This window comes from Thalassophryne amazonica, chromosome 10 (assembly GCF_902500255.1).
Source record: "Thalassophryne amazonica chromosome 10, fThaAma1.1, whole genome shotgun sequence".
Lineage (NCBI taxonomy): Eukaryota > Metazoa > Chordata > Actinopteri > Batrachoidiformes > Batrachoididae > Thalassophryne > Thalassophryne amazonica.
The window spans coordinates 106,134,814-106,156,790 of NC_047112.1; the positions used below are offsets into that span (position 1 = coordinate 106,134,814).

Here is a 21,977-nt window from a genome sequence, read left to right on the forward strand (position 1 = left end):
TTTTATCCAAGCTTGGTGGACCTATCTTTGGACAGTTTTGCCTATTCTACCTCTCAAGCTCCATCAGGTTGGATGAGCGTCATTGCACAGCCATTTTCAGATCTCTCCAGAGATGCTTAATTGGATTCAGGTCTGGGCTCTGGCTGGGCCACTCGAGGACATTCACAGAGTTGTCCTGAAGCCTCTCCTTTAATAGCTTGGCTGTGTTCTTCGAGTCATTGTCCTGCTGAATGATGAATTATTGCCCCAGTCTGAAGTCAAGAGCACTCTGGAGCAGGTTTTCATCCAGGATGTCTCTGTACATTGCTGCATTCATCTTTCCCTTAATCCTGACTAGTCTCCAAGTTCCTGCTGCTGAAAAACATTCCTAAAGCATGATGTGGCCACCACCATGTTTCACTGTAGGGATTGTGCCAGGTTTCCTCCAAACATGATGCTTGGCATTCGCACCAAAAAGTTCAGTCTTTATCTCATCAGACCAAAGAATTTTGTTACTCATGGACTGGGAGTCCTTCAGTTGCCTTTTGCCAACCTCCAGGCAGGCTGCCATGCGCCTTTTACTAAAGGGTTGCTTCCATCTGACGACTACCATACAAGCCTGATTGGTGGATTACTGCAGAGACTGTCCTTCCTGGAAGGCTCTCTCCACAGAGGAATGCTGGAGCTTTGGCAGAGTGACAATCAAGTTCTTGATCACCTCCGTGACTAAGGTCCTTCTCCCCCATTCACTCAGTTTAGACAGGTGGCCAGCTCTAGGAAGAGTCTTGGTGGATCCAAACTTCTTCTATTTATGGATGATGGAGGCCACTGTACCCGTTGGTACCTTCAAAGCAGCAGAAATATTTCTGTACCCTTCCCCAGATTTGTGCCTCAAGACAATTCTGTCTCAGAGGTCTACAGACAGATCCTTTGACTTCATGCTTGGTTTGTGCTCTGACATGAATTGTCAACTGTGGAACCTTATATGTAGACAGGTGTGTGCTTTTCCAAATCATCTCCAGTCAACTGAATTTACCCCAGGTGGACTGCAGTTAAGCTGTAGAAACATCTCAAGGATGATCAGTGGAAACAGGATCCATTTGAGCTTCATGGCAAAGGCTGTGAATACTTATGTACATGCAATTTTTTTTTATTTTTTTTTAGTTTATTTTTAATGAATTTGCAAATATGTTTTGAAGTTAAACATTTCTTACATTAGAAAATGTGTAATTAAAATAGCTTTAAGTTAAAAAAAAAAAAGATTCTTTTGAAGTCTTTGCCGTTGATCTGTGAATTAAAACCATAACTTGTCCGTTGTTGTTGTTGCTGTTGTTGCAAATGAGATGATTTCTTGATTAGCGTGACAGTGTTATACATTTATTTTTAGACAAAACAGCATGAAAAGTAATGTGTACATTTTTGAGTCTGGTAGATTCATTCATTCATATCTGCATTTCAACCAGGAAAAATATAAATATTTATAATAAACACAACAGGAGATGATGTAACAATGACTGCAATGTGTCTATTAATTAGGAATTTTCAATGTGACATAAACCTCATGATGAAATCATTTTTTAATTTAGTAATTTCAACATTTAATTACATCCTTATTGACTATATGATTGTTTTTAATGTTGTAATCAGGATAGAGTAATTACTAAAATATTTATTTAGCTATTCCAATGATTGTAAATGCTTTGAAATTATGCAAAATAGGGGCGTGGCTTCTTCCACCTGTGCAAGTGTCTTTTTGACTGAACTTTGACATCATGGACATGTTTAATGAGTCATTCGTTTAATGTTCAAAGGTTAAAGGAAATGGCTTTTTCAAATAATACAGTAGTTGCTTTTTAAATAACTTTTTGTTTGATTTTGTTTTACTGTCATTTTTGAAAATTTTTAATTATTTATTACTATTTTTTATATGTACTTTTAATATGTGTTAACTTTTACTTCTGCCAATGGGAGCTACAGATCGGCGCACAATTTCCTTCGGGGCCAATAAAGTATTTATCTATTTATTGACACTTTTGTAAAAGCATGTTTTTGATTTAACTGTTTAAAATACTAAAGGCTCTGTCACACCCTGATAACACTATGTAACACAATTTTTTTTCCTGGCTTCTAAGTGTTATATTTCAACTGCTTATGTCTAAAGTCTATGGAAAAATGACTACATTCAGCACAAACTTTGATTTTATTATTTTTTTTACGTTTTAGAAAGTTCTAAAAGTTTCTTGAAATTTCTAGATAATTCTGGAAACTTCTAGAAAATTCTGGACAGTTCTAGCAGTTAAAGAATATTCTAGAAGACTACTCAGTAGTAGTGAAGGCGAATAGAGAATATTCTTGAAAACAGACAAATTTCAAAATATCATTGTCCTGATCACTGAAGCAAAGTTTCTGTGGAATAATAGCTATTTTCTAATTATTTAAGGCATAACAGGTTAGGAAAACACACTGTGTACCCAGGAACAAAACAAAAATAAAAATTTGTTACATAGTGTAATTTAGCCTGCATATGGCGATGTATAAAAAATATGCAGAATATATTTGTGTACGTCTAATAAGTTCTGGGTAATTTTTTTGTAAGTTAAGAGCATGCTGAAGCACGATGGTATATACCATAGTATGGCGAGTTTGTCGAATAATTTGGCATGCACAATATTTTCGATGCATGCCAGCATATGTGGGCCGTAAGTTGTAGTTAAGTTGTGCGATTGTGCGCACACATTTCTTATGAGTTGCTCATAAGTCAAAATATGTTGAATATTGTCATGCTGTCTGTCGCTGCATTGAGATTCCCAGGGCTTCCTGTCCCACAGTCATTAAACATCCAATTGATATTATCACATTTGTGCTTCTTGATTATTTCTTTTTTTTTCAGCCACAGTCAGTAAGCTGGTGAACGTAGTCATCATTAGCACAAGCAGTGCCACAGTGGCTCCTCTCTATTAAGGCCACCTGAACTGTAGACTAAAAGTGGCCACATCAGAGAGGTGGGCTTTGTTGAGGTGGAGACAAAATCCAGCATGTGTACAGTACAGTACTCAATAACATATTGCTACAAGCATGACATTTTGGGAATCAGATTTATTGACTTGATTTATTACAGTCAGACACAAACCATGTCTTCCACTCAGTCAAAGTTCAAAATATCACAGCACAAGATCCTATAAAGTCACAAAAATGATATAAAATTAAAGAAAGGTCAGTCCACAAAACAGTTAAGCACAGAAAATGTTTAAGTTGCCAGGCAACATCTGGGGCTTCATGTACAAAGACTTGCGTGAATTGTCCCTCCCTGTCCACGCCCCTATTTAAATATGCAAATCCATGTAACTAGGCCGTGGGAGCTGGGAATCCCTTTGTCAGATCCATCAACATGAACACAGAAAAGAAATTATACCGAGTATGTGCTACAGATGATGTGGAGACAGGCAGGGATGTGCGAGGCCACAATGATGTGGGCTCAGCACACACACTGAAGTAAAATACGCGAGGGGTGCCGCGGCCGATACTGTGTGGCATTCACAATTTTACACACGTGTTTATTAACAAATACTGTACACAGGCGGCCTGTTCGGAAGCTCTAGTTTCATGATCAAGAAACATTAAAAATAAATAAATAAATTAAAAAACGCATATTTGAATGTGCACATGCCCAAATGTGCCCGCGCTGGCTTTCATTCGGAACAGTTACGCAGATAAACTATTTATTCATCAAGCACGTGCCAGATGGGGGCACGAAATACGGGGTGACACGGGGGTTCTGGGGGGGCTATGGCTAGGGTTGGGAGAAGGGAGACAGTTACATTATGGTTATACACTCAACAAAAATATAAACGCAACACTTTTGGTTCTTGTCCCAGTTCTTGCATGGCCGGCATACTCACCGGACATGTCACCCATTGAGCATGTTTGGGATGCTCTGGACCGGCGTATACGACAACGTGTACCAGTTCCTGCCAATATCCAGCAACTTCGCACAGCCATTGAAGAGGAGTGGACCAACATTCCACAGGCCACAACTGACAACCTGATCAACTCTATGTGAAGGAGATGTGTTGCACTGCATGAGGCAAATGGTGGTCACACCAGATACTGACTGGTATCCCCCCCCAATAAAACAAAACTGCACCTTTCAGAGTGGCCTTTTATTGTGGGCAGTCTAAGGCACACCTGTGCACTAATCATGGTGTCTAATCAGCATCTTGATATGGCACACCTGTGAGGTGGGATGGATTATCTCAGCAAAGGAGAAGTGCTCACTATCACAGATTTAGACTGGTTTGTGAACAATATTTGAGGGAAATGGTGATATTGTGTATGTGGAAAAAGTTTTAGATCTTTGAGTTCACCTCATACAAAATGGGAGCAAAACCAAAAGTGTTGCATTTATATTTTTGTTGAGTGTACTTAGGGTTAGGAAAAGGGGCTAGGGATAGAATAGTAAAATAAAAAAAATGCATCATGGAAATGTCACTCATCTCATGACAGGAGCATGAAAAAAAAAGGCATGAGATTGAGCTGCCCCAACCACGCTGTTAGTCAGGATGAATGAGTCATGTATTGAACCAGGCCACCTACCCATTATGTTTGTTAGATGCATTTGTGCATCACATATGATTTGAACATTGATGAATTCATCATATGAGCATATGATGGCGCTTAAACCGGCTGTCGCTGCAAATTGCGCTGTAATGTTGGAATGTAATGTATCTGGATGACATTCGGATGGTTACATTCCACACAGCTGGCTCAAGGTTGGCTGGCACACTCCTGACCAGCTGACCTGGCCAGATCTTGCTGGAATGCCCTGTTGCCAGGAAGCCCAGTGTGGTCAGCACCTGTGTGGGCACAGACAAGCCCTGGCTCCTCGCCATTTTGCACTGTGGGCCGGCCACAGTTCTGTGCACAACTCCAGTGACAGTGGCCTTGGTACACGAAATCTTCTTATGAGCCAATTATCATCATTTGCAAGTTAATCTTCACGTTTCCTGAATACACGCTCACCTCAGACTGCACCATTTGCAAGGTCCTCTAACAATGCTAACGCAGCCATTGTTAGTGCCATTTCATGCATCAGTTTCCACATGCTTTTGTAGCCACCCATATAACTGCAAACACGTGGGTGCATCATCATTGTGTCGCTGATGTGCACATCACTCTGATGACTTCTTGTTTTTCACACTATTAACTGTTCCCAGCATCACCTCTACATGTCGCCAGTGGACCAATAGCTGTAGAAACATGCATACACCAGCCAGAATTTCTGTGTGATGCACTGCACATTTCCATGGTCATTTCACTTTTGATACATCTGAACGTTGGCGTGGAGAAGTACATACGCCATGTTTTTGTCTGTACGCACGCTTTGTACATGAAGCCCCCTGATGCCTTCATGCATTACCATCAGGACATGATGTAAGAGTTTCTTTCTGTAGTGCATCTTCTAGAGCCCGGCCGATATTATCGGTCGATATAAGCCCTTTTCAAAGTACCCACTATCGCCCGAAGGTTTGCCAATAATTTCTTCTAAACAGAACAGTTACTGAAATAATGTTTGTGTCAGCAATGTAAAATGTCCTTGCACCATTTGTCCAGTAGATGGAGTTCTGACTCCATTCAACTGAGAGCTGCTTACACCCCTGCTTAAATGTGTTCATCACCGGCCCCATAGTTCGCCATCACACTGCACTGATCGGCTGACAAAAGCATACAAGTAAGTTTATAAGGATGTTGTTTGTAATAACTTCCTTTTCTCTCAAAAATTCTTGAAAGGGTAGTTGTAAAACAGCTAACTGATCATGTGCAGAGGAATAGTCTATTTGAAGAGTTTCAGTCAGGTTTTAGAATTCATCATAGTACAGAAACAGCATTAGTGAAGGTTACAAATGATCTTCTTATGGCCTCAGACAGTGGACTCATCTCTGTGCTTGTTCTGTTAGACCTCAGTGCTGCTTTTGATACTGTTGACCATAAAATTTTATTACAGAGAATAGAGCATGCCATAGGTATTAAAGGCACTGCGCTGCGGTGGTTTGAATCATATTTATCTAATAGATTACAATTTGTTCATGTAAATGGGGAATCTTCTTCACAGACTAAGGTTAATTATGGAGTTCCACAAGGTTCTGTGCTAGGACCAATTTTATTCACTTTATACATGTTTCCCTTAGGCAGTATTATTAGACGGCATTGCTTAAATTTTCATTGTTACGCAGATGATACCCAGCTTTATCTATCCATGAAGCCAGAGGACACACACCAATTAGCTAAACTACAGGATTGTCTTACAGACATAAAGACATGGATGACCTCTAATGTCCTGCTTTTAAACTCAGATAAAACTGAAGTTATTGCACTTGGCCCCACAAATCTTAGAAACATGGTGTCTAACTAGATCCTTACTCTGGATGGCATTACCCTGACTTCTAGTAATACTGTGAGAAATCTTGGAGTCATTTTTGATCAGGATATGTCATTCAATGCGCATATTAAACAAATATGTAGGACTGCTTTTTTGCATTTGCGCAATATCTCTAAAATTAGAAAGGTCTTGTCTCAGAGTGATGCTGAAAAACTAATTCATGCATTTATTTCCTCTACGCTGGACTATTGTAATTCATTATTATCAGGTTGTCCTAAAAGTTCCCTGAAAAGCCTTCAGTTAATTCAAAATGCTGCAGCTAGAGTGCTAACAGGGACTAGAAGGAGAGAGCATATCTCACCCATATTGGCCTCTCTTCATTGGCTTCCTGTTAATTCTAGAATACAATTTAAAATTCTTCTTCTTACTTATAAGGTTTTGAATAATCAGGTCCCATCTTATCTTAGGGACCTCATAGTAGCTTATCACCCCAATAGAGCGCTTCGCTCTCAGACTGCAGGCTTACTTGTAGTTCCTAGGGTTTGTAAGAGTAGAATGGGAGGCAGAGCCTTCAGCTTTCAGGCTCCTCTACTGTGGAACCAGCTCCCAATTCAGATCAGGGAGACAGACACCCTCTCTACTTTTAAGATTAGGCTTAAAACTTTCCTTTTTGCTCAAGCTTATAGTTAGGGCTGGATCAGGTGACCCTGACCCATCCCTTAGTTATGTTGCTATAGCCTTAGACTGCTGGGGGGTTCCCATGATGCACTGAGTGTTTCTTTCTCTTTTTGCTCTGTATGCACCACTCTGCATTTAATCATTAGTGATTGATCTCTGCTCCCCTCCACAGCATGTCTTTTTCCTGGTTCTCTCCCTCAGCCCCAACCAGTCCCAGCAGAAGACTGCCCCTCCCTGAGCCTGGTTCTGCTGGAGGTTTCTTCCTGTTAAAAGGGAGTTTTTCCTTCCCACTGTTGCCAAGTGCTTGCTCACAGGGGGTCGTTTTGACCGTTGGGGTTTTTCCATAATTATTGTATGGCCTTGCCTTGCAATATAAGGCGCCTTGGGGCAACTGTTTGTTGTGATTTGTCGCTATATAAATAAAATTGATTTGATTTGATTCACCCCACATTTCTCCCGTTTCAGTTCAACTCAGTTTGATTAACTCAGTTTATGTAGTAATGTGTCAAATGTGCTTCATTGCGTCGGTCACGCTTTTTATTAAGCCCACATTGTGTAGACCTTATTTCTAGCGTTTAGTGCTGAGAGGTTGAAACATTCAGATTCACTGGTTGTCCGGAAGGGTTCTGGGAATTACTGCCATTCGCCATTAACCCTCTGGGGCCGACGCCATCGTATGCGACGGCTGGGGCCAAGCTTTACTAAATTGTAAATAACTTTTTAATGATATGACATAGAAACTTACTTTTTTTTTTTTTTTTGCTGAAAAGTTAACTCTGCGGACTTTCGATCCACCGTCGGCCATCTTGGTACTCCTCATAGAAGATGTGTGATGACATGCACAATGCGAGTGTCTAATCGGAATTGGTTCTCCGTCACATGGTTTTCCAAAATCCAATCATAGGGCAGATTTACTTCACGTGATATGGCAAAGATCATTTACAGGAGTTATATCTTACTAGTTGGTCCATTTGAATAGTCCCCTAACTGCTCCAATTGCATTTTTGCATTTTTTGAACTTGAAAATTCTTCTGTTATAAAGTTAATCAATATGAGGACAAAGCTTCAGCTTTTAGCACATACCTTTTTTGTTAAGGGTCCAAAAAAAGAACATTTTATTCATTTAAAAAAAAAAATCAGTTGATTTATCGGCTATCAGAAAATCAGCCGATTTATTGATTATTGGCATTTTTTTCATTCAAATATCGTTATCGGCATCAGCCTCAAAAAATCCATATCGGTCGGGCTCTACCAATGTTTCCACGAAGACAGGGAGGAGGACTGTGGCTCATGGCAAGCAGTAAACAGAGCGGAGAGGAGTGAAAATTCACAGGGTCCCTTCCTCCGCAGTGCGGCACCATCCACGATGACATTGCTGCGACTTTGATTAGCGCAGATTGGGATGTTGCTTTTAGCTCATACCTTTTTTGTTAAGGGTCCAAAAAAAGAACATTTTATTCATTAAAAAAAAAAATCAAATCAGCCGATTTATCGATTATCTGCATTTTTTTCATCCAAATATCGTTATCGGCATCTGCCTCAAAAAATCCATATCAGTCACAGCTCTAGCATCTTCAGTGTTGTATGAATGTTGTTGATCTTTGTTTTACCAACACTGAAATCAACAGCTAACTTTAGGGAAACTTCTCCTTTCTCATTCAAATGAATCACTTTCATCTTTTTTTCTAAAGTTAAAGCTTTTCTTTTCTGAGATGCAGACATTTTGCCAACAGGAGCCATTTTTCTTTTGTTTCCTGGAGTAATCTCGTGAGCTCATGTTCATGGGAGAGTTTGGACGTGACTTCTGTGTGAAAACCTGGTTGGGAATTTCCAGCGAATGGCCGTTGTTGAAGAGATTTTCATCCTTTTGAGTTGGCCACTGGCCACGGTTGAGGGGTGGCCACTCTTGAGAGGTGAAATCAATAGAACAACAGTTTGCAGTAGAAATGTGACTGTGTATGCAACGTGGCCTCTTGTGAGAGGGGCCACTAATGAGGGGGACCACTGTAACTGTTAGGTGTCCCGTAAAGATTATGGTAACACCGCTTTGTCTCAAAGCTTTCATGGTCACACTCTTCCAAAATTAGATAAACTTGAACAGCTTTTTTAAAGACATACAGCAGGTAAAATGAATATTGAACATGTCAACATTGTTCTCATTAAAGAGATTTCTAAAGCTGCTATTGACATGAAATTGTCATCACGTCAGTAACAACCCAGGTAATCCATAGATGCAAAGAAACCAAAACAAATGAGTACAAAAATTAAGTTATGTGCAATAAAATGTAATGACACAGGGAAAAAAATATTGAATACACTTAGTGAATTTATTTAATACTTTGTGCAAAAGCTTTTGTTGGTAGTGACAGCTTCAAGATGCCTCCTGTATGGAGAAACTATTCCTCCACACAGTCTATAAATCTAAGGTTCTGTGAACCTCTTCTATGAATGGTAAATGGACTACATTTATATAGCGCTTTTCGATCTGCATCAGATGCTCTAAGCGCTTTACACATCAATGCCTCATATTCACCCTGATGTGAGGCTGCTGCCATGCAAGGCGCCACTACACACCGCAAGCAACTCTGGGATTAAGGCCTTGCCCAAGGGCCCTTCATGATTTTCCAGTCAGGCTGAGATTTGAACTGAGGATCCTCTGGTCTCAAGCCAAATGCTTTAACCACTAGACCATCACCTCCCCGAACTCTATGAACTCTGATCTTTAGTTCTGTCCATACATTTTCTATTTTATTCAAGTCAGTTGATTGGCTGTGCCATTCCAGCAGATTTATTTTCTTTCTCTGCAGCTAATTGAGAGTTTCCTTCGCTAATGTGTTTGGGATCACTATCTTGCTCAAATGTCCACCCTCTTTTCATCTTTGTTATCCTGGCAGGTGGCAGCAGATTTTTATCAAGAACGTCTATATACGTTTTTCCATTCATCCTTCCTTCAATTATATTGAGTTTGCCAGTGCCATATGCTGGAAAAACAGCCCCACACCATGAAGTTTCCACCTCCAAACTTCACTCTTGGTATGGTGTTTTTGGGGTGATGGGCAGTGCTATTTGTGGTGTGTATTATGGCATCTGAAGAGTTCAGTTTTGGTTTCATCTGACCAGACTATATTCTCCCAGTATTTCACAGGCTTGTCTGGATGTTGTACAGCAAACTTTAAACGAGCTTTAGCATGCTTTTTCTTCATCACTGGAGTCTTGCTTGATGAGTGTGCATACAAGCCATGGCGGCTGAGTGCATTATCTATTTTCTTTTAAACAATTACACCTGCCAATTCCAGGTCTTTCTGAAGCTCTACACAAGTAGTCCTTGGCTCTTGGACAACTCTTCTGATAATTATTTTCACTGCTATGTCAGAAATCTTGTGAGGAGCTTCTTGCCACATCTGGTTTATGGCCCCAACCGTGCTCACTGGAAAATTTAGAAGTTTAGAAATCCTTCGGTAACCAATGCTAAGTATATGTTTTGTAACAATAATGTTGCACAGACCCATCATGAGATGTTTCTTGTGTGACAACTTAGTAACAAGACACCCTTTATAATAGGATATCACTTGGGACTGAACTAGCTGATATTAATGTGCACTGACAAGGGGCAGGATTTCTTTTCAATTACTGATAGATTTCAGCTGGTGTCTTGACTTTCCATGTCTTTTTGCACCTGCCTTTTGTTGAGGTGTTCAATACCTTTTCCCTGTGTCATTTTACATTATTACATATAAGTTAATTAATGTGGAAAGAAATAAGAGAATTGGCAGGCGCTGCAAAGTGAAACAGTGAGAGTGACTGGAACTTTGGCTGACACAAAAAAACATGCATTCTGGTTCAATTTTCGAATGATTTTCGATTTTGTGGTTTGATTTTGCCTGTATGTGACAGAGAATTTTACACAGCCACACGAGCGCAAGTGCTCCTGTGATTTAGAGGACGTGTGGTTGGTATAAAAAATGTCAGCTGTTTCAGATGGAAACGAGCAATAATACCTGTGCTGGGCTTTGTGCTGTTTTCTGAGGGTGTAAAATGGGGCTCTATGTATTTTTAATTTGTCACTGTGTCTGCCTAATTCAGTTTGGTCTCTTAAGAGATGGGACCAAGGGCGCAATTTAGAAATAGAAATTGGGGGGGACAAAGTACGAGGCCTGCAGGGCCGAAGCCCATAGGCCAGTTTCTAGATAAGCTCAGATGCATTCTGAGCATCCAGAACAGTAATTTTAATGTTTTGAGAAGGCCATAAAGTGGACACCATTTGACTTACACAATTTGAAACTGTGGATATAAGTACTTTATTCTGAGAATAACCAGCATTGATTTTATTAACATCCTAGTGTAAATAAGGTATCACCACGTGTGTAGAACTCAAAAAGAATGATGGTTTGAGTTTTCATTAAAAAAAAACTGCAATGTGGTAAAATGTATTCATAAATATGAAAGAAGAGGCCCTTAATAATTATTAACTATCGCATATTGTATTTTTTTTTCTCAAGATTTGTTTTTGCATAAGTTTGAAAAAACAACAGATCATAAGTTTAGGATAAATTACTTATCATGAATTTAATTTTCGAAGTGGCACTAATGACAACACTCATACTGAACATAATTTCGCTTGCATAGACTGATTTTGGAGATCAAGCAATAATTGCAGATGGGCTTTCTGAGGTCCCAGACAGCTTTTCTGATTTTCTTTTCTAACTTTCAGAATTTAGTAAATCACCATATGGTCCATTGATACTTATGTATAGACACTAGTCCCTAGAGGCAACTATTTTTGGTTTCAAATCTGGGCAAATGCAGTCCCAGAAAATTCCGAATGTGACAAACAAGAAACAGGTGTTGTAAACAAGTCAATGCTGCTAAAAATACAAACTTGCAGAAACAAAGATACTATTCTGACATGGTTTTGCACATAAGACTGACATAGCATGTTTCAAGTACACACATATATGTCAGAAGGTGGGGGGGCATACCATATTCGCTCCCCCCCAGTTGGAAAGGTGGGGGAGACATGTCCCCCCTATCCCCCACCAAATTGCGCCCATGATGGGGACATATAAAAAATGTACATCCTGGAGGAGCAGTTTCAAATCGGTTCCAGAAAGGGTTGAGAAGGTGCAGGATTTCATTGCAACCACAAACTCTTCGGGGTCTTTCTGGTAGCACTGGAATGATTAGAGAGAAGGAAGCCATCAATGAAATCAGCTGCTGATATGGTTAGTTACAATAATTCATTTTAGCACAAGGGTTTCATTTGCTGTAATAACATCTGGCTAGCGTAATGTCACAGTTGTCGTCATAATGAGCTGCACTGTATCAGGTATCCTGATTCCAGTGGCTGTGTATGTGCTTAGAAATCTACTTAAATTGATTGCATCTAATGGATCTGGTGCAGCAAATGCAGCTCCCTCCAAAGATGGGTGTGGCTACCAAAGATTTTCCCTAACACTACACACTGCTGACAGAATAACCCCTGAGTGCAATTTTTTGGAAGAAGAGAACAAAGTGTTGATTACCAATAGTTTGTAGCAGTACCGGAATTCAGACAACCAAGAGGTGGCTAACGCTAAAACCTATGAAAGGTCAGGCAATATTTGGCATGGCACAGACTAAGTCTAGCATGCAGAAGCAATTCTGCAACACAAGAGACTGGGGGCCAACTAAATTAAATAAAATTTTTATGCTGTGCAGACCTGAAGATAGCACAGGCAGCCTATCTCATGCAGCCTGTGTGACAGATGTATATATAATTAATTACATGACTCGATCTCATGATACTCAAATTAGTATCAGAGTTGCAATCATTGCATTCATAGTTGTAAATGCACTTTCAAAAATTAATGTGTGGATCCAGGTCTGCCATATTTGGCAGAAGTGTGTACACTACTGAGGTCTTCTGTACCTAACCGATGGGCTTAGCATAGTCCATAATTGAAGTACAGAAAATGAGAAGTACAGAAAACGTATCATTCTTCAAAAACACCCCCCCCCCCCCCCCAAACATTCTATAAAACTGCTTTGTGTATCCTTGTCTTTATAATGGGAGTGAAGTCATTTTGGGAATCGGCCTGATGGCAGCAACAATGCCATAATTACACATGGGCCTGATGCCACTGATGACCATTTGGTCACCTGCTCACACAGTAATGAGCTCCCTCGGCGGCACTAACAGCCACTTGAGAAGCCGTAACTGCCACCTGCCGTATTTACTGTGTCTGAACACACGGAGACGACGCCTCGGGTTCCACATTTAATGCCATGTGTCTCTTTCTTCTTTTTCAGTTGGGAAGACGTCTCTGATTACACGGTTCATGTACGACAGTTTTGACAACACATATCAGGTAGGCACAAGCACTGGAGAATTTGTCCCCAATATTTTATTTTGTCATTAGTGATAGTTGACACTGTTCTGCATGACTTTACTCTGGAAAACTACATAGATTGACATTGAGGAAATAAACTCAGTTGCTCTAATGAAATAAGGTCACACTATACACCGAGTGTTAAGACAAGCGTCTTTGAACTGATCACGAACATAGTGAGCTGACAAGAAAGCATATACAGTGTCTTCCCCAGCGCAGCCTGATCTCAACCAGTAACCCCAAAACAGCATAGTCCTTCAACAGCCTTTGCATGTGGAAAATTAGACACACTGAGGTTCTGTATTATTGATTTATACCCCCCCCCAGTATATTCCAATTACATAGCTATAAAAAAGGTATTAGAATAAATCTCCTCTCCTTAATGTGCAGTAAATTGTGCCTTTCTTCATGCTAACTGAAGCCTTTCATTGTGGGCATGTTTAATGAGGCTCTGGAAAGTGTGGAGAAAGCAATAAGGCGCAACTCTGAAATACCATCAGATAATAAGAACGCTGAAGGAGAACAATAACTATTTTGTATCACTTCTGCAAAAAAATATAGTTTAATGTCTTTTACCCTATTACTCGCTGATAATGGTGTAAGTGAAACTTCTCGATATAGGTACAAACTAAAGGACTATGTTTTCATTGAGTTAATGACTCGTTTTTGTTTCATTAACTGAGGTGATGTTTTCAACCAGATCAGTTTGCTGTTTGTTGTTTGATTAGTTTTACCAACAATGTTACTTATAAGCTACAGTATTTTCCAGAGATTAAGTAGCACCTGTTTATAAAATGGCGCTTGAAGAGGAGAAACCTGTATATAAGTCACCGTGGAGTATAAGTTGCACCTTTTTCCTATATCATCAGTTCTTTAATTTGGGATTTTTGTCCAACGTGATAGTGTACTCTTTATTATTGTCATTTATTCTTTTATTATTAGTTTGTGTTGTTTAGTGCTTTGATTCCTGGGAAAAGTCTTTATAAGTAGTCATTATAATTATTAATATGAATAATTAATACTTTTCAGTATATAAATTGCACTGGAGTATAAACTAGTTAAAAAATAAAATAAAATGCAACGTGTACTCCCGAAAATATGTCAATCAACATATTTTCATGAAACAGTGCAAAAAGTTTTGACTTTGGCAAAAGTGGGTTCCATTAAAGTTTGGGTTAGATGAGAGAGAACATTTTCGTGGAACTGTTTATTTTATTGTATAAAGGGCATTTTTTTTCTGAATCTTACAGCCTGTACAGTGTACATATAAATCAGTCAGATTGATTGAGAAAACCAGTGATGTCATCGATTGACTATTTGTAGAAATAGATGTCGAATAATCTGTCAATAATCCTGTGAATCTTGCAGATTTTGATCAAATTAAGGCATGTCTGCCATTTAAGTCTTGCACACATATGTACACACTGTATTGTCATTGTTGTATCAATACAACAGTGACAACTTATTAATTGTTCATTGTAACATCTTGTAACTGTTAGAGTGGCCTAAGCAGTGGGTCACCCCATTGAGACCGGTCTATTTGAGGTGTCTTCCTCAATATCGTCAGAGGGAGTTTTTCCTTACCACTGTCGCCTGTGTGCTTGCTCTAGGAGTTGGTTAGGTTTGACCTTACTTGTGTAAAGCACCTTGTGGCAGCTTTTTTTGTGATTTGGTACTGTATAAATGAAATAAATTAATTAAAAAGTACAGCAAAATGCAATAACAAGTGAATCTGAGCAACTGATCTGTGGCAATGGATTTTATATATTTTTAAACTTTTCAAATAAACCAGTTATACTCATAGATTTGAGATTATGAGGTGACCAATCTGTACCATCACATGTTAAGGAGAAAAAAATGCTTTGCAATGCATTGGTTTGGATTTGTATTCAAAATAAACATGCAAATAATTTTGTATGACTCACTTCAAACAACAAACCGATAAATTTTTTTTTTTTTAAATTCGGTATTAAAATTTCTTGAAGAGGGAACTTTTTTCTGCCATACAAAATATACAGAAAGTCATGGCTACATGCCATGTAGAAATTTATTAGCCCCCTATGAAATAGGTCGACCCAAGCCCAGTTTTGCTCCTGACTGCTTGAGGTTTTCTTTCAAAATCTTTACATACTCTTATTTCTTCACAATTCCTTCCACCTTGAGGATATTCCCAGTTACAGATGCACTGAAGCATCCCCACGGCATAATACTCCCAATGCTGTGTTTCACTGTGGAGATGGTGTTCTTTGGGTTATAGGCCTCTCCCTTCTATCTCCAAATATAAACAATGTCTCTATGATGAAAGAGCTCTAGTTTCATCTCATCTGACTAAAGCACATGCTTCCACTATGCGTAATCTTTTTCCAGATCGTCTTTTCAGTCTGGCTTAAAGGTGTCTCTTCTGCAGAATTGGAGTTTTTCTTGGTTTGCATCCTTGCAGTTCATTACTTTGTGGGGCTCTAGTTGGCAAAAAAAAAAAGACGACTAAAATGTTTTGCATGAAATAAAAACAAAAATAAAATCTCTCTTTTTCATCTATAAGCTCTTACACTTTGAACATGTTTCCAGAAAGTGTCATTCAGCAGAGCCGACGACATGCAGATGCAAAATCATCAAGGGTGGACGCAGCATATAAAATGTAATGTGGGCGCGTTTGAGAATGTGCGGGATGGCCACACATTCAAAATGTTCAGAAATCAGTTTTTAAAATAACGTCTCTGTTTTGTCCACCTGTCTTCTTCCTGGGTGGGGGGTGGGGGGGTCATCTTGCTGTGTGTTTAAGCATAGATCACAATACAGTGTAAGAATACAGGTTTAACAATACAGTGTATTGTTAAACCTTTATATTTGTAAAGCATATATTTGTAACTTGTCACTAATGATGGAAATTTCCTTTCAGAATGAAATTGGCTAAAGTGATACCGCTGTTTAAATCTGGAGACAAACATGTCTTCTCAAATTATAGACCAATCTCACTCCTGCCACAATTTTCCAAAATTTTGGAAAAGGTATTTTTAGAGGTTATATGATTTCATAACTAAACATCACATAGCAAACAGCAATATGGTTTTAGAAAAAAAAATCACACTACTTCACTGGCTGTAATTGATTTTGTTGAACAGATTACAAATGCAGTTGAAAATAAGCAATATGCTGTAGGTTTTTTTTTATTTACAGGAAGCATTTGATACTATAGACCATACTGTGCTATTGGACAAACTAAAGAGGTATGGTATCAGGGGATTGGCATACGATTGGATATTTAGCTATTTATACAATAGATATAATACAAGTACATCACCACATGACTTCTAATAGCCAAAATCTGAGTTATTATGAATTCTGTGCAACATGTTCTTTAAATTGTCCAACTTGAGCTGAGAAATAAACATGTTTACAGCCTGGTACAAAAAAATGGTTTTGGTCTCTACAGATGGTTTCACCCATGACAACTTGACAGGGGGTGGGGTTTTTTCTAACCTTGTACATAAACCTAGTAGACCTAGTACACAAAGGCATTAAGCCATTGTTTTTGGTTACTACTCCAGGTCTCACAACCATATAATGAAACAGGAAGAACCAGGACTGCAACAACTTGAACCTTAATTCTCCTGCAAAGATATGTGCATCGCCAAACACAATGTCTGTGGACTTCATGATGTTAGCCAGCATCCAGTCCAAGCAAGTCTTGAACAAAGTAGTGTTCAGAAGATATTACTGACAAACATCATAATTCACTTGGAAAAAGTTAGAGACTCTGCCCCCTGTGTGTTGTTTGGCTATGATGTCCACAGATTTATTTATTTTCAACTTGAACAAATAAATACATTTTGATTGCATGTAAAATGTGAACTTTCGCTATGAGTTCTCTAATTTGAATGGCCTGTCCTGCCTGCGACCCTGTGTTATCTGGAGTCCCATCAACCTGTCTTTTCAATGTTTTTGTTTCTGCAACAATAGGGTTATGTGTTCAGGAGTCTCCCTAGCCCTTGCCACATTGCATATGATGAATGAAACACAATGTGCCTCACATACACTCAACAAAAATATAAACGCAACACTTTTGGTTTTGCTCCCATTTTGTATGAGATGAAGTCAAAGATCTAAAACTTTTTCCACATACACAATATCACCATTTCCCTCAAATATTGTTCACAAACCAGTCTAAATCTGTGATAGTGAGCACTTCTCCTTTGCTGAGATAATCCATCCCACCTCACAGGTGTGCCATATCAAGATGCTGATTAGACACCATGATTAGTGCACAGGTGTGCCTTAGACTGTCCACAATAAAAGGCCACTCTGAAAGGTGCAGTTTTGTTTTATTGGGGGGGGGATACCAGTCAGTATCTGGTGTGACCACCATTTGCCTCATGCAGTGCAACACATCTCCTTCGCATAGAGTTGATCAGGTTGTCAATTGTGGCCTGTGGAATGTTGGTCCACTCCTCTTCAATGGCTGTGCGAAGTTGCTGGATATTGGCAGGAACTGGTACACGCTGTCGTATACGCCGGTCCAGAGTATCCCAAACATGCTCAATGGGTGACATGTCCGGTGAGTATGCCGGCCATGCAAGAACTGGGACATTTTCAGCTTCCAAGAATTGTGTACAGATCCTTGCAACATGGGGCCATGCATTATCCTGCTGCAACATGAGGTGATGTTCTTGGATGTATGGCACAACAATGGGCCTTAGGATCTCGTCACGGTATCTCTGTGCATTCAAAATGCCATCAATAAAATGCACCTGTGTTCTTCGCCCATAACAGACGCCTGCCCATACCATAACCCCACCGCCACCATGGGCCACTCGATCCACAACACTGACATCAGAAAACCGCTCACCCACACAACACCACACACGCTCGCTGCCATCTGCCCTGGACAGTGTGAACCGGGATTCATCCGTGAACAGAACACCTCTCCAACGTGCCAAACTCCAGCGAATGTGAGCATTTGCCCACTCAAGTCGGTTACGACGACAAACTGGAGTCAGGTCGAGACCCCAATGAGGACGACGAGCATGCAGATGAGCTTCCCTGAGACGGTTTCTGACAGTTTGTGCAGAAATTCTTTGGTTATGCAAACCGATTGTTTCAGCAGCTGTCCGAGTGGCTGGTCTCAGACGATCTTGGAGGTGAACATGCTGGATGTGGAGGTCCTGGGCTGGTGTGGTTACACGTGGTCTGCGGTTGTGAGGCTGGTTGGATGTACTGCCAAATTCTCTGAAACGCCTTTGGAGACGGCTTATGGTAGAGAAATGAACATTCAATACACGAGCAACAGCTCTGGTTGACATTCCTGCTGTCAGCATGCCAATTGCACGCTCCCTCAAATCTTGCGACATCTGTGGCATTGTGCTGTGTGATAAAACTGCACCTTTCAGAGTGGCCTTTTATTGTGGGCAGTCTAAGGCACATGTCGTGGTCCTTCTTTTGGTCGTCTCGGGATGTCCTCTTTTAGATAACACAAACTAATTGCAAGTGATTTGCTAGAAAAGGACACAACACTTTGGAATAATTCAGCCTTAAGCAAGATAAAATGCACAGAGTTTTTAAGTTTATTTAAGCCTTCGACACAGAGCTTATACAAACTGAGTCCTCTAGAGAGACTGAATATGACAACCGCGCTCATCTATTTATTGGAGACCCGCGGGCATCGCTCCTCCTTCGACTTTTTTATTTATTTCATTCCCAAGACATGGTTTTCTATTGGAAGCATCCTCTAGTGAACCCTAAGCAGGTGTTAGGCCATTATTTCAATGTGACAAACGCTCCCATTAAAACGTGAAGGATTTACAACTGATTTTTTTAAAAGACCTTCGGCCACAGGTGCAGCTGGCCTGAGGCCCCCTGCACGTGGCCTGCGGGCTCACGGCCACAGGTGCAGCTGGCCTGAGGCCCCCTGCACGTGGCCTGCGGGAAAGCACCTAAAAGGCCTTGGAAAGCCCCTGACAGACCGAATGACTAATAGAGCCCTTTTTTTTGGGTTGAACACCTGCTAGTTCAGCCAGAGGACATACAGTTCAGAGCAGGACACTTGATAGTTCATCACAGTTCAAATAAGGACCTAAAAATTCTTATACAGTCCCTCCTCTGGGACTCGAAAGAGTCCCATTACATCAACTATACTCTTGGGTTGTTTACTGACAAGACATCTTCATTTGTGCATTGCAGTAATAAAAAAAGAAAAACACATCACTCGACTTACTGATAACTCTGGTGCGGATATGAATATAAGTGATACTTCACACGGTAAATATATTTAAGTGTAAGTGCAGGTGAACCTACATACTAAGGCACAAGGTGATCAACTAGCTGGATTATATCAACGCAAGGTGACATTCAAACATTGAGTTTTGGTGTAATTCAAGGCACTTAAAATGGCCACATAAAACAAGTTACATCAACCTCTTAATCATGGCAAAGTAAAGGCCTTACATTGACATTATCAATCAATCAATCAATTTTTTTTTTATATAGCGCCAAATCACAACAAACAGTTGCCCCAAGGCGCTTTATATTGTAAGGCAAGGCCATACAATAATGATGTAAAACCCCAACGGTCAAAACGACCCCCTGTGAGCAAGCACTTGGCTACAGTGGGAAGGAAAAACTCCTTTTAACAGGAAGAAACCTCCAGCAGAACCAGGCTCAGGGAGGGGCAGTCTTCTGCTGGGACTGGTTGGGGCTGAGGGAGAGAACCAGGAAAAAGACATGCTGTGGAGGGGAGCAGAGATCGATCACTAATGATTAAATGCAGAGTGGTGCATACAGAGCAAAAAGAGAAAGAAACAGTGCATCATGGGAACCCCCCAGCAGTCTACGTCTATAGCAGCATAACTAAGGGATGGTTCAGGGTCACCTGATCCAGCCCTAACTATAAGCTTTAGCAAAAAGGAAAGTTTTAAGCCTAATCTTAAAAGTAGAGAGGGTGTCTGTCTCCCTGATCTGAATTGGGAGCTGGTTCCACAGGAGAGGAGCCTGAAAGCTGAAGGCTCTGCCTCCCATTCTACTCTTACAAACCCTAGGAACTACAAGTAAGCCTGCAGTCTGAGAGCAAAGCGCTCTATTGGGGTGATATGGTACTACGAGGTCCCTAAGATAAGATGGGACCTGATTATTTAAAACCTTATAAGTAAGAAGAAGAATTTTAAATTCTATTCTAGAATTAACAGGAAGCCAATGAAGAGAGGCCAATATGGGTGAGATATGCTCTCTCCTTCTAGTCCCCGTCAGCACTCTAGCTGCAGCATTTTGAATTAACTGAAGGCTTTTTAGGGAACTTTTAGGACAACCTGATAATAATGAATTACAATAGTCCAGCCTAGAGGAAATAAATGCATGAATTAGTTTTTCAGCATCACTCTGAGACAAGACCTTTCTGATTTTAGAGATATTGCGTAAATGCAAAAAAGCAGTCCTACATATTTGTTTAATATGCGCTTTGAATGACATATCCTGATCAAAAATGACTCCAAGATTTCTCACAGTATTACTAGAGGTCAGGGTAATGCCATCCAGAGTAAGGATCTGGTTAGACACCATGTTTCTAAGATTTGTGGGGCCAAGTACAATAACTTCAGTTTTATCTGAGTTTAAAAGCAGGAAATTAGAGGTCATCCATGTCTTTATGTCTGTAAGACAATCCTGCAGTTTAGCTAATTGGTGTGTGTCCTCTGGCTTCATGGATAGATAAAGCTGGGTATCATCTGCGTAACAATGAAAATTTAAGCAATACCGTCTAATAATACTGCCTAAGGGAAGCATATATAAAGTGAATAAAATTGGTCCTAGCACAGAACCTTGTGGAACTCCATAATTAACTTTAGTCTGTGAAGAAGATTCCCCATTTACATGAACAAATTGTAATCTATTAGACAAATATGATTCAAACCACCGCAGCGCAGTGCCTTTAATACCTATGGCATGCTCTAATCTCTGTAATAACATTAGTGCAACCAATCATCTTCTGGCGTCTATTGTCTCACTCAACCAGAGGCTCCAACCCATTATACTTGGTTCTACATATTATTTTGTTAAAGCGTCACACATTTATTTTTTTAAATGCATCAAATAACCCCTACGTTACCACTATTTAGTCAGTCAATCAAGAAACTATTCTAAGGTTGCGCAGCTATATCTAGTTAAATGATAACCACAATAAATGGTTTCCCTTCATGTCCGTCCTTAAGTCATTTGCCTTAGTCAATCATATAATGGTTTTCATTATAGGCCATTTCTCAACATTTTCCACTTTGTTTTTCTTCTTTTTCAGCTTGTTTTCTAATGCCCTTTTTGGCCAGACGCCAAATTTAGGCGATGCATGTCTCTTAATGCATGCTATAATTTAAGAAAAAGGGGTCCCTATGGTGCATCTTTACTACTAAATCTCCAAACACGCCATGTAAGGGTCCCCTTTTTATAACTTTGCAATGTGATATCTATGTGTATGCATTTAGCTTTATCTGTGTTACGCAGATGATGGTAAGGACAGACATTTACCCGACCTTCGTTACTAACATATATCCTTCTTTGTTTTTTTTTTTTTATTTACACTCAGATTTCTGAAACCA

At 39.9% G+C, this 21,977-nt stretch overlaps 1 protein-coding gene across 2 annotated transcripts in view; it reads left to right on the top strand.

Moving 5' to 3' along the window:
* rab6ba (RAB6B, member RAS oncogene family a) overlaps nt 1–21,977 on the top strand; it is a 274,682-nt gene that overhangs the window by 101,979 nt on the left and 150,726 nt on the right. The window contains exons 1-3 of one of the 2 annotated variants that reach the window (XM_034180707.1): nt 10,076–10,082; nt 12,537–12,546; nt 13,322–13,380. In XM_034180707.1, coding sequence (XP_034036598.1) covers nt 13,351–13,380 — 30 coding nt within the window. In that variant the 5' untranslated portion in view covers nt 10,076–10,082; nt 12,537–12,546; nt 13,322–13,350. Of the gene's footprint in view, nt 1–10,075; nt 10,083–12,536; nt 12,547–13,321; nt 13,381–21,977 lie in introns of those variants that run through there. The other variant, XM_034180706.1, reaches the window with a different exon arrangement.